This window comes from Zingiber officinale, chromosome 8B (assembly GCF_018446385.1).
Source record: "Zingiber officinale cultivar Zhangliang chromosome 8B, Zo_v1.1, whole genome shotgun sequence".
NCBI classification, from domain to species: Eukaryota; Viridiplantae; Streptophyta; class Magnoliopsida; order Zingiberales; family Zingiberaceae; genus Zingiber; species Zingiber officinale.
The window spans coordinates 51922334-51940347 of record NC_056001.1 but is presented as its reverse complement, the minus strand read 5'-3'; the positions used below and the strand labels follow the sequence as shown (position 1 = coordinate 51940347).

The following is an 18014-nucleotide window of genomic DNA, read 5'->3' as shown; positions in this document are numbered from 1 at the left end:
AGCTCAAGATAAACTTAAATCATAATTAAGTTCAACTATTTGGCTTAATTCATTTTTAGGCTCGAATATCTTATTAAACAACTTTAACATGACAAAACTTAATTCACATTTTATATAGGTTAAAAGTTTGATCCAAAAATTTCTTAGAACAATCATCAAAGTATCTACATGCTAGGCAAGTTAAATATGAAACATATGATAGCAAGATGAAATTTGTCATTCTAATAGTTTCATACGATTAACTCTACGATCATACATGAGAAAATAAATTAAAAAACTATAATTGACAAGTACGGAGAAGACTTTTGCCCTCGACTTTCTTGAGATTCAAAATTTTATCATATGGTAATAATTCTGATTTATACTAATCAATTCAATCTGATCTGGGGACTAATTAAATATGAAACATATATGGCAAAGGTAATTCACTCCTCTCCATCAATTCGTCCATAGATTAATATGAAGGAAATAAATTACTAATAAATATTAATACAAGTAACTCAGATATAAAAAAAGGCATGATCAAATATATTAAATTTTAATCTTGATATCACATATGATAATATATATCTTAATTATCATAACGTCTCGAGGGACCAGTTAAATATGAAACATAAGATCTTGAACTGGTGGTGGATAGATCGTGGTACGGTGGCGATGTGGTTGTTCTTTCGATCTACACGCTCGGGGCTCAGTTTGGATATAAATCCTACGGCTGAGCAAGGGCGACTGCTAAGCCTCGCGCGGTAAGTACACGCATAGTATTTGTATCCCAAATTGGGCTCCCGTCCGTTTCCTGATTCGAGTTTTGCGTTAGTTTGTGTTCCTTTCCCCTTCCTTTCCCTGCCCTTTCTCTTCCTTTGCGAAGCCTAGGGTTTTGGTGCGAATCGAAGCGCTTCCTCGCCATTGGAGTTCCTCCGACGCTTCTGTGACCTACAGGCGCACGTTCTTCCTAAATATCGCTTCTGCTTCGCCGAAGAATCGGCGGTGCGGTGTGAGTCTCACGCCGACGTCTCCAGACTGCCTTGTTCCTCCAGGTTTGATCCGTCGCATCAATGAATTGATCATGTTGCAATTTTGAGGGATTTGAGGATGCGTTATTTATCTGTTCATTATGCCACGGAACAAAGTTGATTTTTGCGTAGGCCTTTTCATGGTTATCGAAAAAAATCAAGTTGATTAGGTTGGATTCTTGTGATCATCTGAGCCCGAGATATTATATGTTGTGGATGGACATTATTTCCCTTTTCTAAGTTCCTCTCTTTGGAGCATCCCGACTTTAATTTTTCCCGAGAACTAAATTAGTTCTTTTTAGATAATTATAGGTTACATCAAAAACTCGGGTTTTGTTATTTTTTCTATTTCTCACAGATTTCATGGTCAATATATTTTATTGCATTGTAAGTTAACTAGTTATCTGCTGACATGCCTTTATGCCGTCACCAATGACTGAGTTGTTGGTTAATGCTGGTCGGGAGCATGTAATAAATGAGCTTGCTGAAAACACAAAATCTAAACTTAATGACGAGGCTTATTGATTTCGTTGGAGTGGAAAACATGTGGAAAACAGAGCTATTTGCTGCATGAACAAGCTTATTTTATTGCTAACGTGAAATCTTTTGATGTATCTGCAGAGGTTGATTTGGCTATGGAAACAGATATGGATCGCGATAAGGGCCCTCAGAAGATGTCAAATGGTGCACCCTTGGAGAAGGAAACTGATGACACACTCATGGAGAAGCAAACAGATACTCAAATGGCTGTGACAATGAGTGTTGACTCTGGATCTGTTAATCCACCTTCAGAACACAATTTGGCTGAGAAATCAGACAAGGCTAATGGTTTGTCCTTGGAGGAGAAACCTAACGGCACCCTTGTGGATGACAAGATTGATGGTACCGTTTTAAAGAATGAAACATACGAGCAATTCCATGTGCTATCCTCTGATCACTCCACTACTATCCATCCATCTGCGGAACATATTTTGGCCGAGAATTCTGAGAAAGCTCATGATACCCTGTTAGAGAAGGAAAATGATGGCGCACCTTTAGAGAAGGCAATTGATGATACATTCTTAGTCAATCAAAAAGATGGTGTTTCGTCTGAATCTTTCCAGGCATCTTTAGAGAACAATTTGGTTACAGAATCAGATAAGATTGGTGGCACACCATTGGAGATGCAAACTGGTTGTGCGCCGTTTGAGATGAAAACTGATCTAATTCCCATAAGAGGACAAACTGATGATGATGCTACCATGCCTGCTACATCCATGGAGATTGATTCAACTAAGATAAGTGCTACAGATCTCAAGGCTGTAGAAATGAAAGAGGATTTGGCAGAATTGTCTCAAAATAATACAGGACCAATAGATAATGATATGAAGGGGCCTTACCCCAATGATAATGCTAGCAAAACACCATTAAAGGAGGAAATTATGGGAGTAGAGGATTCAATGGCTATAGAAGGTTCTAGTACCTCATTAACCATTGTACCCTACTTTGATGGTGATGAATCTGGTTCTGAGGAAGAACAAGCTGCTTTTGTGAAGGAGTTGGAGGATTTCTACCGGGAAAGGAACATGGAATATAAACCACCGAAGTTTTATGGCGAACTACTAAATTGTCTCAAGTAAATTGAACATCTTTTATTGGTTGTTTCTTGGTGTTTCTGTGACATTCAAGCTGCAAGCAGTGTTTTTTGTTTTCTTCTATGGCAGGTTATGGAGAGCAGTTACTAGATTGGGTGGTTATGATCAGGTATGTGTACTATTTTCATCAGTGGGTTTTCTCCCTGAGCCTCTAGAGCATACTTCTGTTTATGACTTAAGAGATAATTTTGTACACAAAAAAGGAGTTACTTTCAGCTTTTTCTCTTGGTTCTTGCATAGATCAAACTGTCATCTTATGTTATTTCTTAGAACCTTTTTTTTTCCTTCATCTTTAGGAAGAATAAAAAATCTGTTTGATAAGCATTCAACAATTGAGTTTGTTGAATTTAATTAGTAAATTCTAAAACATACTCGTGAAGTATATGCCTGAGATTGTCAGACACTCTATCATGAATGTGAATAAGCAAGCAAGCAAACAAAGAGATCCTTTTAGGTTTAGTTTCATTCCTAACTGTATTTTTTTTAACTGCACAATGCCATCCATGCTAGTCCCTCCGTTTTAAACTACTACCTCTTGATACTTGACATAAATGAATCAAATTTGGATATTTGTATATTGTGACAAGTCAGGTTTGGATATTGATACTCCTGGTATTTGTGGGTAAATATGCAAATACTTAGACCAGATTAGTTATTTGCAGGCACAAAAAAATATATAAATACTATGATAATTTTTAAATTGTAAATAACTTATCTATACTAAGCCAATCCTACTAATTTTATTATAATACAACAACAACAACAAAAAACCTTTATCCCACTAAATGGGGTTAGCTATATGAAGCCTTTTGCGCCATTGGATTCAATCTCCTACTATATCCTCATCTATATTCAAATGAGTTCTATCTTGTTTTATTGTTGTTAACCAAGTCTTTTTTAGTCTCTTTTTTTCCTTTGTTAATATGCATATTTGTCATAGTCTAACTAGGACATTTATTAGATGCCAATTACATGTTTATACCATCTTAAATGTGTCTTTTAGGCGCAACTCCGACTTTCTCTCTAATGCTTTTGTTTTTCATTTTGTTTATCATTGTATAACTCTACATCTATTTTAATAGCCTCATCTCTACACCTCTATGCTCATGTGTTCGCTTCATATATTAACATTTAACTCAATATAACATAGCATGTCTAACTGTCATTTTGTAAAATTACCCTTTAAGCTTTAGAAGTATCTCACGATCACAAAGAACATTGACACTCTTCTCCATTTTAATTATCCTACTTGTATTATATGTAATACATTTTTATTAACCGCCCTTCTATTTTTTTTTTTTACAAAACCGATCCTAAATATTCAAAGCTCTAAATTATAGGTAATTCGTCCTATCCTACCTTAACAATTACCTTGCTACATCTACTATTAAATTTAGATTTTATATATATTCTATTTTTTTAATGTACTAAACCTAAAACCTTTTATTTCCAATGTTTCCCACCAAGATTCGAGCTTTGCATTTACTTCTTCATTCGTCATCCACAACAATGCATGGACTTAGAACCTATCATTGATGTAATCCTATCATTATAGGAAACACTTCAATTAATGTGCATGGACTCCACTCTTGTCATTACAATCTCATACTTTTCTTTTCTAGAATTCTCTATATAATTTTTTTTGAATCTCTGTCATAAGTTTTTTCTAAGTCAATGAATATCATACATAGATCTTGCTTCTTTCTCAATACTATTCAATCAGTTGTTTAAGAAAATGTATAACTTCCATCGTTGACTTTTTAGTCACGAATCTAAATTATCTTCGGTTATCTTGGTTTCATATCCTTAATATTTTTCTATCACTCTTTCCTAAGCTCAAACGATTAAACAATTAAAATGAACTCAACGGTCGAAGGAAGAGCTTATGAAAGGTTATCGTACAATAAAGTAGTAACTTTTCTTTCTCTCTTTGAACTAGTAGTTATATACATATTAAAATTACCGGTTGTAGCAACATTTGCTGCAACATATTTTTATTATAATGAACTTGCCCTTCGTATGACTCATTAGTTTAATGCCTCTATAATTAACACAATTTTGTATATCTCCTTGGTTTTTTTTTACCAAGACGATTAGAGTACTGAACATTTTCTTCATTTTCAATGTCAAAATAACTTTGTAAGCTATTCAATACTCTATTTCTCTAGACATTTCCATTCTTGTATTTGAATATCATCCAGTCTAACCACTTTTCCATTTTGCATCACATTTAATGTTTGCTCTATTTATGAAGTTTGAAATCTCCGATAAAAATTTAAATTTTTATACTCTTGTTAGTGGAATAAAACTTGGTTGTTGTTGCTGATGTTGTATACCCTTGGTACTTCAATTTTCTAAGCTAAGTTGGTCACTTAAATTTTTATTAAAAAGTTAATGAAAATACCTCTATCATCACTCGTTTATTTCCCCATCCTTCATTAATATACTATTGAATTCATCTTTATTGCATTTTATTTGAGTAAGATTCTTTGTTTTTTTTTTCTATCTCCCTTTAGCTATTGTATATTCCCCCTCTTTTATATTAAACTATCGATACAAGTGTTTAAAAGTTTCATTTATGGCTTCACTCACTGTCTTCTTGGCATCTTTTTTGGATGCTATATAACTTTTTAAATTTTTCTTCGTTCTTACAATTATACAATAACTTGCTTTTTGTTTTTTCCCACTTTCTCTTGTACTTATTTCACTACCAAGATTTTTTATTTAGTGGTGTCATCTTTTTGACTTGTTGAATACCCTCTTGGTCATTGTTTTCAAATTTGATGTTATCTTATCCTATGTCATAGTTAAGTCGCCATGTATTTCTCTTAACACTTGTGCTCCTACTCTCTCTTTAAAGATGTTTTATTTTCCATCCTTTAACTTCCACCATCTAATCATAAGAGCCATACATGTTTTCTTTCTATTGATTCATGCTTGAGGTGCGTATCTAACACCACTAACTTACGATAAGTGGTTAAGTTTTCTTTAGAGATGCCATTGTAATCTTTATAATTTTTTCTATTCTTCTTCCTATTCATAAGAAAGTCAATTTGCGACATTATTTCCACTTTTGAACGTAAATAGATATTCTTCTCTCTTATTGAAAAACGTATTAGCTATTATAAGTTCATATAAGGATAGTTCAGTGCATGAAGCTCCCGCCAATATGGGGTCCCAGGGAAAAGTTAGGCTACATTAGGTCTATTGTACGCAACTTTACCTTGTATTTTGCAAGAGATTATTTCAGCAACTCGAATCCTTGACCTCATGGTCATGTGGTAGCTATTTTACCATTGCGCCAAGGCTCCCTACATATTAGCTATTATAAGTTCATATACTATTGTGAAATCCAATATGACTTTTTTTAAAAAAAAAATTCTTAGTCTACAATCATGACCCTTTTGTACCTTTTTATATTTCTGATTTCTTATTCCTACATGCCCATTTAAATCTATTAAAATTCTCGTTTGTTAAATTTTTTATTTGGTGACTTTATTTGATTTTAGTTGAGATACATATATGCTAATTATATTAATAGTTTTTTTCTACCACTATCTTGAGAGTTATAATCTTATCTCCCTTCTTAATTACACCTAATTCTTTGTCGCCAAATGAACTATCTAGAATAATACTTGCTCTATTCTTTATTTTACTCTTTCTTGTGTGCAATCTAATCTCTCTATCATCCCCCTGTCTATTTTGTCTCTCGTAAGCCCAAAACATTAATTCTTCTTCTAATCACGACAACTTTACTACAATGGGGCAAGAGGTTAATTTTCGGCGAGCGTATGCCCTTGGGGTAAAAAAATACCCCTCCCACCCTCTAGTCACTTGGCGGTCAACTATAAACTGACTCCGTGATTTACCTTTCTTCATATAACATGGAGACGAACTGTGAGGGGCGCCTAGGGTGAGCGTAATTATCTTTGCTACAATCTACTACATCTATTGCTTTACCAGTGACCGTTTCGATATTTTATGTTCCAAATAAGGATTGAAATATTGAGCCGGTTGAAATGGGCGAAATGTTTCCTTTCGCCCAGCACCAAGCTCGGTAGTGGAGGCATCACGCGAACCTTGCGGTCATCGCAAAAGGCTTGCCTAAACCCTGCGGCTGCGTTGGAGGGGTCACGCGACCCCAGCGGCAGCGCGGGAGGTATTGATGTCATATTTTTTTAATTAAAACTGAATTTAGGTTTATTATCTCAATCAACTCCTAGCTATGATAGGGATAATCCAAATGGCTAATTAAATCTTAATAAAATTATCTAATTATTTATATATTTTATTTATTTTAATTCTAAAAATATATAATAAATTTTATTTATTTATCTCTTAGCTATGATATTATTATTTTTAATGGATCCAATCAACCCAGCCAAACATATTTCTTAAAAACCTAATTAAATTATCCCATTAAAATATATAAAAATTCTAATAAAATTTTATATATTCCTAAACCCTCCGTGGGGGTCTACTGCGACGACCTTCGCGGGTCATTTTTTAAAAGTTTTTTGGTTTAATTATTATTATTATTTTTAAATATGCATTTTTTATAAATAAACTATTATTAATAATAGTTATAAAATATTAAAAATTATTTCAAAATTTTTAAATAATCTAAAATTGTTTAAAAATATATAATTCTTAAACATTTCAAATATATTTTTTTAAATTAAAATTTACAAATTCATTAAATTTTTTTAATTTTCAAATTATTTTTAGTTTTTCAAATGATTTTATAATTTTAAATTTTGAGAATTACTTATTTTTTAAAATAATTTTTATAAAAATTTAATCGGTATTATCTTATGAGATAATATTGAAATATAAATTCAACATCTCAAAATATAAAGCATATTTAATAATCAAATATTAATAAAATTAATATACATATATATATTTAAAATTTAAAGAAATACCGAAACTATGTATACGATTCCGAAATCGTATCTTTCCAATCCGGGATCGAAACCTTGATATAGGTCGAGATTTTAAACCGGTTCCAAATCTAAGATAATCGAAATTCCTATACTATCTGTTCTTATCCAACCAAGGTTGTAAAAACTCTTGCATATTTAATACAATATCCAAATTTTCATAGAGATGTAGTGATCCTTCCTGATACATTACATTGGATCATACAATGTGAGGAACAACATAACATTAATACAATAGTTTGATGAATCCATTTATAACATTTGTCTTGTCTTTGTTTGATATTGGTTGACAATCTAATGCAATAGTTTGCAATGCACAATTGTTTGAGCATTATAATAAAAAAAAGTTTAAAATTTAATTGTTTGCCCATTTATAATACTAGTAATTTGGTTAATAAACAAGGTTTATCACCTGTAATTGTTGTTACATACTCATTTATTCAGGTACTCATAAACTACTCACTCACTGTATGGCAGGTATTGGTACTCAATGGGTATCCTCTTAATTAAAGGGTGGGTTGGGTATAAATTTTAACATTTAGATTTTTGGGGGTACTTAGTGGGTCAGATTGCCAATTAATTAAATGAGTATGGGTACTACTGAAAATTGCAATACTCAACCCATTGCCTTCCCTCTTATCCCCTTGCTGAATTATATGAAAGGTTGCACCCTATTAATATTCATATCAACTTTAATTACTTTTTATTACAGGTTTAACTATTGGGATTTGCTGACTTGTTTGCTCTGTATAATCTGTTTTTGTGATCTAGAAAGTTTTGGTGGGATATATCAATACAGTTTTAACATAAATTAATACAATGAATGATCATTGTATCTTAGCCAAACTGTCAAAAATTTATATAGTTAATAAACATGTTGATGGTACAATTTCAACTGCTTAAATATTACTACTGATATAACAAGACATGTAGTTGTTTAATATATATATATTCACATTTTGCACCACCTAGCCTTTTTATTTTCCATCTGACTTTATTTTATGTTGACACCTGTTGGTTCATAACATAGACTTGTAGACAATTAGAACCAAAGATTTTTTGAATTAACTCTGTTAAATGCATTAAAGTCTTCATTTGCTAATTTGGTCTGATATAGTTGATCTGCTTCTGCCAGGTGACAGCATGTAAGCTTTGGCGTCAAGTTGGAGAGTCTTTTAAACCTCCCAAGTGAGACATCCTTTACCTTTTACATGTATCATTTTTGTTACTTCAAGACAGTTAATGGGTCGATAAGTTAGAAGACATTAACTGATTATTTGTTTGATTTGGAGGACTGATGTTATTGCATATGAGAAAGTCACATTTTTCTAATGTTATCACATGAAGTAGCATCCTGTTGTAAAGTTCTGAAAAGAAAATTCTTTGAGCATTCGTTGAGTGTTGTAGTTTTTCAGTATCAGCAGTAAAAATTGGAAAATTGAATAAACAGACGGAACATCAATTTCGAAGTATCAGTTTTTTTTTTTATGATCCTGTTAGCTATGACTTCCCACTTGAGTAATATTTTTGCCAAAGAAAATGGAACTGAATATTATTTTTAATTGTTTTAAACTACTTTAATTTATTTTCATGTAAGGTAATGCTGAAAAGCATAGATGCATTTATCCTCATGTAAATGTCTTTGTTTGTTTGACCTTCCTTTGAGGAAATATGAATGGTGTTATACTAACCCACAAGGACAACAAAGCTACATATTTGTTTAAGTTCTTTGTTGCTGCACTGCCTATAAAAGTTTTTTTTTTGTTAAGAGATGACAATTCTGTATTAATGAATGTCTTATGCAGGACTTGTACAACCATTTCTTGGTCATTTCGAAATTTTTATGAGAAGGTAATTGTATTTGAACTAATGCTTACATCATATGTGATCATATAATCTCAACATTTTTGCCATCTACGTTGAAATCAGGCTTTTCCTACCTAGGGGCTGAGTAATGAGCTTGATGAAATTGTTGGTTATTTATCTGGTCTATATTTCAATATTAGAACCTTTCACTTCAAAATGAAATTGATGTAAACTAATGTTTGCGGCTTTGGTTTTACAAGTAATTGTTAGCATTAAGCTAGATATTGTATTTTTTAATCTTTATAATAAGACCAGTGAAAAATATAGGGAAAAATTGAAAGATTTGCGTATGATTTCTACTGAATAAGAAACTTATGATCATAGTTGTTAAAATCAGGAACAATTCATGACTTGTTCCTTAGATATGATTCATTTCACATATAAAATGATATGGTTCGTACATGTGAATTGGAAGTGAAATAACCATGATGAGTAGTTTGATACCATACAATTCAATATGATGTGATACCAATCTTGTTATACGAATCTATAAATTAAAAGAGTATTAAAGGTTAAATCTAATCAACTGAAAATAAATCTTAACCAATTAGAAATTAAATATCCTAAAAATTAAGCGAATATATGATAAAAGAAAGAAAAATTGATGAATTTTATATTATATAATAGAAGTATAATTAAACAAAAATTAAATCTCAAAGTTGGTAGGAACATATAAAAATACCTTGTCAGTTGAAGACATAGAATGACCTAATAGAAGTTTAAGTCTTGTTACATTAATACATAGAATGGCAATAAGTTCGAAATCGATTGAGAATGAATTAGAAGTTATATCATCTCTAGGTTGATTTCCATTTGATGATTTTTTTTATGTTAAATGCGTTTGATAAGAAAGTCTCTTATTGCTCATTCATTTCAAGTCTCAGTGAAATGAAATAAATAATAGAAAAATGATTTGCTCAAGGAAAAAAACTCAAGGAAAAGCTCAAGATAGACACAATATTTGGTTTGAATGAAAATATGAACTCAACTTAGTCTATTTATTATTATGCTACTAAATGGAATATTATATTGTTTTGTATCCATCCCTGGTTAGCTTGGTTATAATTGTCCAATATTAATTGATGTATTTTTGCAGATATAGTGACATGTGATTGACTAAATTATATGTTTTATTTCTGAATTATAGGCATTTTGGCTTAGTAAATATGTGAAATAAGACATTACTGTTATTTCCTTGCTGCTAATATTTTATTATCAAGTTTATAATGGCACTCTAGAGTCAAATTGCACATCTTGCTTTGCACTTTGAATCACAATCCTAACTAAAATTTACTTTATTTGTTCTCGTAATTTGGATTATCTTCTCTCTTTTACATTTTGTGCTTCATTCTTCTAATCCTCACTATAATCTTTGGAATTTCAACAGTTTTCTAATTTGCATACTCTCTTTTCTCTCCTCATTTGATTACCATACATTCTAAAATTTTACATATGCAGTGCTGGAGGATGATTAACAATTTCGCTTCATTAAAAAAATTATCCTTTTACCAAAAAATGGAGACCCATGTTCCTTATATAGTACTAAGTTTTTTTTCCTCCTGATGACTTTTCTATAATTTAGTATGTGTTTTTCATCATCAATTAAAATACATTTTTGTAAAATAAAAAAAATGAAAACGATAACATTAATTATTTTTGACAGTTGTATGAGAGACTTTGCATTTCACACCTCATGCGAGGTGGTATGGGTTGTGCTAAAAAATTGCTCAACATTGAGTGATTTGTGACGTACTAATCAGTGTGGAGCGGAGCTATGCCTACACTGAATGCTAGATTGCGTACCTTGGTTTATATTTCCTGCATACCTATGTGGCACTGAAGGATAGAGTGATTGTGTTGTATTATTATGTTTTATGTACCATATAATCAACATAAATCATAGAATTCTATGTTGATCTTCAATTGACAGTAATTTTTATTTACTTCATTTTCCTTCTGTTAGAATGGATCATCTGAGATTTTTTTTTTCTTCATCATCTTTTATTTGAGTTTTCTCCATATGCAGGCGCTCCTTGAGTATGAGAAGCACAAGATCCAAACTGGTGAACTCAAAACTTCTATGATTAATCTTTCCAGTTTTGTCAGCGATGACAATCAGGTGCCATCACTTTTGCCTTGTCCGGAAGCAGTGCACTCTGACTGGATAAATTTGTCCCTATCTGTTCTTGCCAATTTCATGCCTGGCTATTCAAAATCATGCTACATTATTACACCCAATTCATAATCTAGGTCTCCCATGCAGAGCAATGATCTGTGTTGTTCACTAAGGTTTGGCATTATAAAAACAACTATTACAAGCTATGACTCCCAACTATTTGGGTTCCCTAGGTGTCATATCATTTTTTGCCACATAAATAGTCAAGAAAAAAAGATAGAACTACCTCGATAATGATGATCAATGATTGTCCTTTTCCGTGTTTGTGCTCTCTTGTTAACAAGATCTTCTAGAAGATTATTATAGAATTTTTGTAACATCATTGATTTTGCTAAAGTGTTTGAGAATATTCATTCTGATAAAAGCCTTGGTTAGAGCTCATTGAAAGGATAATCCATTTGGGCCATGCAACTTGTTGTGGTACTAGTTGTTAATTGTTTGGTGCTTGAACTCAGTGACTGAGCCTGATATATATATATATATATATATGAAATTGCTATGCTGCGGACTTGTTGCTGCGTGACTGCACGGACCCAGGGCGCCTGGATTGAATCCAGGTGCCTTGGATTCAATCAGAAAGTTTTTTTTTGTTTTTTGTTTATTTTTTTGGATATATTATATGCATTTAGGGTTTAAGATTTTATAATCTAGGAGTTGGGCTATAATGAGTTTAAGTCAATAAAATTTTATCTCTAAGGTTCAAGTCTCCTTCTTGGGTTATAGTGTTCAAGATAAAAAAAAAAAAATTAGATGCTCACGGGGTATATTATATGTATTTAGTGTTTAAGATTTTAGAATTTAGGGGTTGGGTTATAGTGGGTTTAAGCCAGTAAGATTTTTCCTTTAGGGTTCAAACTTCCCTCTTTGGTTTTAGTGTTCAAGATAAAAAAAAATTTACATCTCTCGAGGTATAATGTTATTTTTTTAAAAATAAATGTTGATTTTTTTTAAAAAAAATTAGAATCCAAGCGCTTGGATCGCTAAGCGCTCACGGGTGCGCAACGTTTGTTCCGCAATAGAGTTAAGCTCTGTGTGTGTATATCAGTGTTCTAAAAATCGGCCTAGGTGCTAACCAACCGCATCAAAAATATGCTAATCGGCCAACCTAGGCAGCTTTGGAGCCTAGGCAAGATTAGGCGCCCCTAGGCAGGATTAGGCGGTCCTAGGCGCCGACTAATTGGTCGAATCGTCTAGGCGCCGCGGAAATAGTATAGGGTCTTCATGATTTTTTTGTTAGTTTGGGCTTTTAAATTTAAAGCCCAATTTAATAAAAAAAACCTGAAATGTAACCTTGAGTTTGTGTCCGATGATGATATTGAGTTTGTGTCCGATGAAAAATAAGTTGTTGAAAATTATGGAGAAGAAAAAGTGGAATAAATTTGTGATATTTTATTAGTTGTATAATTTTGAACTCATTTTAAATTTGATGTAGTGTGGAGTTATGGAATGTGATTTATTATGTAATTTATGTTGATATCGCAGAATCCGCCTAGTGGTGCCTAGTCCTTGCGTAGGTACCCTAAGCGCTGGTCTGGCGTCCGACTAGCGCCTAGCGAATATATATGTTTTAGCCAAATTTATCCACCTAATTGGTCACTGCCCTTTTGCTATAGGCATGATAATGGGAACCCTTCCCTACATAACTCACTGAAATATGGTTAACAGATAAGAGGACACATAGATGATAACACAACACTATTATGATAAATATGTTGACTTGATCTATCAAATAAGCAGAGTTTTTGTTAATAGAAACTTTAATACTTATTTTCTTTATATAAATTCATTTTTAGTATTATTTCTAATCTTACATCATATAGAGTTTTTAATAAAAATATGAACATATATTATTTTTATATGCTCTTACTTTGACATGCATTTGTAACATGATTAATATTAAATACGTTATTGGCTCTTTTATGAAGCATCACTTACATTAGTGCTTTTGTTTACTTGGAAGTGTAGACTAGAGAAAGAATGTATTACATAAAAATCAAGATTTTTTCCTCTGTATACACATTGTAAAATAATGGACGCGTGAATTAAAAAGTCGTTTGTGAATCAACTTTTTGGTATTTTTTAAAATTGGGTGGAATGAACTCTTCTTCCCTTCCGCAAACTTGTGGCCTTGGTCTTGCTCAATTCTCTCGCAGCGGCGCTGCGAGGTCGATTGTGGGGGCCGCGAGCTGCCTCGTTGCAAGATTTAGCCAGGCGGCCACCAACCGCCGTGAACTCACTGGACGTGGGATTCATTTTTTTTCATTTACTTTCCTTTTCCTTTCCACCTTGGAATCCTTTCCTTCTTCAATCCACACCTTGAAGTAAACAGAAGCATACATCTTTTTAAGACAAATCTTAAATAGATTTTTAATCATAGGTAATTGTATATTGATATCTTTGCTATTAGGTCAAGCATTTGGAATAAGTGATTAACTAGTCAAATTCAACATTATATCTGAATGAAATCACGTGTTTGAATCTTAAATCCATTTAAACTAGTATTTCCTTGGTTTAGTCCACTGGAAACTGTTAACACTGGATGTATGTTTTGATATCATTCTCAATAGTTTTAGCTATTGAGACGAAATCTTGCCAAACCAGCTTAACCGGTTCTACTTGAGGACTGTAATGTTGCGATATCATAGTTGTCATATCTCTATCCCATCTGAATGGATAATAATTTAATAGGTTAATTGCTGCATTTTGGACAATCAATTCATAATTAGTGTAATTTTAAATTAAGTGACATGTTCATGTAATTCTTTTTCTTCACTTAAACTATTAAATTTATTAATAGGAGTCATTTATTTTTTCCCCACTTTAATTATTTCATTTCTGTTAATGGAAGTTGTTTATTTTCTTTTTCATCACTTGTCTCATGCACAACTCTCTGGTCTCTTCTTTGTTGTTCGGAGCTTTCTTAAGCAATGAAATATTAGTAGATATATTCTTATATTATTATTGTAAATTATTCTTAGCCCAGAGATCTGATTACTTGATGGTATCACTCAGATTACCTAACATTTAAATGAGTTTTTATTTTTGAAAATTACCATGCTTCTCCAGTGATGGTTTAGTCGATGTGATGTCTCTAGTATCTCCTTATAGGTGGGTGTAAACCAAGCATCAGGTTCTGTTAGAGGTAAACGGGATGCTGCAGCACGAGCAATGCAGGTATGGCATACTGAGCGGCTACTTGATACTGGGGAGGCTGGGGATCCAATGGCTAAGGTATTCTCTGTCTTTTTTAGTTTTTCCCTCCATGTGCTGACTTGCTCTTTTTCTTTTTAGGACAAGAATTTTACTCCGTTTTCTGCAAAGGATAAACAAGGTTTGTTCCTGTTGCTTAAGACCCACTCTCCTTCAGGAAAGAAGATTCTTTGATTTACTCATCTATCTAGACTTTATCCAGGCAAATTGAAGAAGAGAAAGCCTTCTTCTAGTCTAGAACAGATTGGAAGAGTTGCAAAGACAGATCCTGTTAAGGCCCAGTTAAGTTTGTTTTGGAATTGGGTCTTATTTCTGACTTTGTACTTAACATTGCAGAACCTTATATATTTGCTGCATTTTATTTTATTTTGCATGTTGGTGCTTGATCAGTTAGCTTCAACCATGTTAATGTGATTTTATGTTGTATTTCTCCAGATTCCTGTTATTCCTGATTTCACTTTAATCCTTCAAAATTTTTATATGACATACCATTTTCTTCCCCGGACAACTTGGATTCAAGTATTTCACTGGTGACCCATCTAAACTGCCTGAAGTTCTTTGAAGTGACCTGCTGCAACTCCTCAATGATCTCTATTGAAGTTGTAGCTTATTTAGAATGACACATGGTGTGCATTGTCTCTGTAATACAAGAACTCATGTAGTCTCCTCATGTGCGGTTTGCTTTGTCTGTGCATGGCTGCAAGCAGTCTCCTTCTGTTCTTTGTGATCAAATCCCCCTTGTTGTGTCTCTCTTTTGCATGCAAAAAATCACCTCTGGCATCATCAGCCAACACCCTTGATGTTGTTTTTTCTGCTACCTGTTCATACTTCAGTTGAAAGCAATCCCCTTCTTCCTCTTTCTTATGACAAATATCTGTTTCCCTGCTTTTGACAAAGATCTTGCTTAGAGGGCTCTTCTCATGGTTGACTGTACTCAAGAAAACTTAAAAGACTTTGAAATGTAAAGAAGATTCACATAACTTCAGGAAAGAAAATATATCTGAATTGCTTTGTTTAAATTAAAAAAAAGTTTGTGAACAAGCAAACTTTCAGGGGAATGATTCTATGTGCTTCTCGGGCATGTTAATGATGAATTCAACCATGGTTGGGCTCCATGCCATCATTGAACAGGTGTATTGTGATCACAAAATCTGTGTTACGTTTGATTTTGTCTCAACTGTTTGAGTTTGATGGAGTCAGTGTTCTAAGTTTAATTGATTTGCAATTGAAAGTTCTTATAGGAGTTTATCCATTCTGGACTAACATAATAGGACTTGATTTGCTTGAATCAGAGTCATTCTATTAAGGAATCTTATTTCTCCACTCAGAAGATGTTATGTTGGGTTTTCTTTATGCAGAGGAGATGTAGTGGTTGCTGATGTAGGTGCTCCTGCTGACTGGGTGAAGATAAATGTACGAAGAAATGTAAGTTCATGCTGTGTAATTGTTTGCTTGTCTTTATCATCAGTTTTATTGGATCTTTTCTCACACGGAGAGATAATTGAATCAACTAACAATGGCTTATAAGTAGCCATTTTGATGCACTCTTTGTTGCTAATTTTGATTTTTGCAGAATGAGTTCTTTGAAGTCTACGCGCTAGTTCCTGGACTTTTGCGTGAAGAGGTACAAGATGCCATTCTTCTCATCATTCCTCAGCCATCTTTCTGAGCTTCCTGATTTGAAATCCTTTGTGTTTTGTGTGATAAGTCATTTTTCTTTTTGTTTCGGTGTGTTTAGGTTCAAGTTCAGTCGGATCCTGCAGGTCGTTTGATTATATCCGGTGAGCCAGAGCATCCTGATAATCCCTGGGGTGTGACCCCTTTTAAAAAGGTTGGTATAAATTAAGTTCTATGCTTTTTCTGTTTTCGCCTTAACCTTTGCTTCTGTCAACCTTGCCGCTAGATTTGTGTTTTTAGTGTCATGCCCTAGTTTCAAAAATCATGGGTCGGATGAATTTACCTGTTTATCTTTGTTTATCAGAATTTTGATATATTTCATTTTAAGTTGTTATTTCCCCAATATCTTATCCACAGTAGATTAAATTCAAATCAGTGCCTAAAGATTAAGTGAGCAATCGACAATTTCTATGGACAATGATCCATGTGTTTGATCTATGGCTCATAGGTAATAACACTGCCTACTCGGATCGACCCATATCAAACATCTGCTGTAGTCACCTTGCACGGCCAGCTATTTGTTCGTGCGCCCATCGACCTCTCAGATGCTTGAAGCTCAAGATATCGCCGTCCTCTCAGATCACCTTAATGTAACTGTCTTATATATGAAAGAAACTGGGCTGCTTACTACAGGTTTCACATTTGTTCATATTCTCCGGTCATCTAAATCAGTCTAATGATGAGAAATCTTCGGCTATCCGAACTGGTGTCGTCACTCGGAATGGGTTGTGTTTGGAGTTTCTCGAGCTCCAGTTTGGTTCATAGGCTGCAGGTGAAGAGTGAAGATTTTGCCTTTGTGTCACTCCTCTAACGTAGATGTAGTAATGTAGTTATGATTATCATTGCGTTGCTGTATTCATCATCAGATGTCCTATTTGTGATTGTCATTGTAGAAGATTATTAGAGGTTCTTGAGTCAGCTCTATTTCTCTCATGTTCTTCATAGTTTGTGTTAACCTAATGGATTGGCTGGTTCTGTTGCATGCATTTAGTGGTGCTATTTTGGCGTTCTAGTTGCATCGGCATTCTCGAATGAGGGATACATCATAAAAAAAACGGTGAGGTAAAAATCAAAATGATATCTTATTTATTTATACTATTTTTTTTATTGAAATCATAAAATAAGACGCTTATTTTTTATTTATTATCAAAATTACATTTCATTTTTCAAAGTTACTTCATCTTCCTTTTGTACATTTTATGTTTTGAAATTATTTTTATTTTTGATTTTGTTGTACCAATTATAAAATTATAATCACTACGTAATTATTAGCGGTTATAATTTCAGTTATAATATAATGTTGATTAACATTTATCAGAAATAAATTGTCCGTGGTATTTTAACAGTGATGATTTGTAATTGCTATAATATGGTGCAGATTTATGTTGTTATTAGTAATTATTATAATAAAAAAATAAAGATAATGTAGTGACGTGGGATGAAAACGTCTTTGGATAATAATTTTAGAAGAAGCCTCTTTGATAATTTCAATAAA

The 18014-nt window shown here is 32.9% G+C and overlaps 1 protein-coding gene across 1 annotated transcript; it reads left to right on the top strand.

The window, feature by feature from the left end:
* The first annotated feature begins 780 nt into the window (after positions 1-780).
* On the top strand, positions 781-17461 carry LOC122015345 (AT-rich interactive domain-containing protein 6-like). Its single transcript, XM_042572184.1, has 13 exons — positions 781-1037; positions 1635-2628; positions 2717-2756; positions 8726-8778; positions 9396-9441; positions 11483-11575; positions 14741-14863; positions 14924-14963; positions 15045-15123; positions 16201-16267; positions 16416-16466; positions 16581-16673; positions 16968-17461. The coding sequence occupies exons 2-13, from the start codon at positions 1649-1651 to the stop codon at positions 17070-17072; spliced, it is 1770 nt and encodes a 589-aa protein (XP_042428118.1). The 5' UTR covers positions 781-1037; positions 1635-1648; the 3' UTR covers positions 17073-17461.
* Positions 17462-18014: the final 553 nt, after the last annotated feature.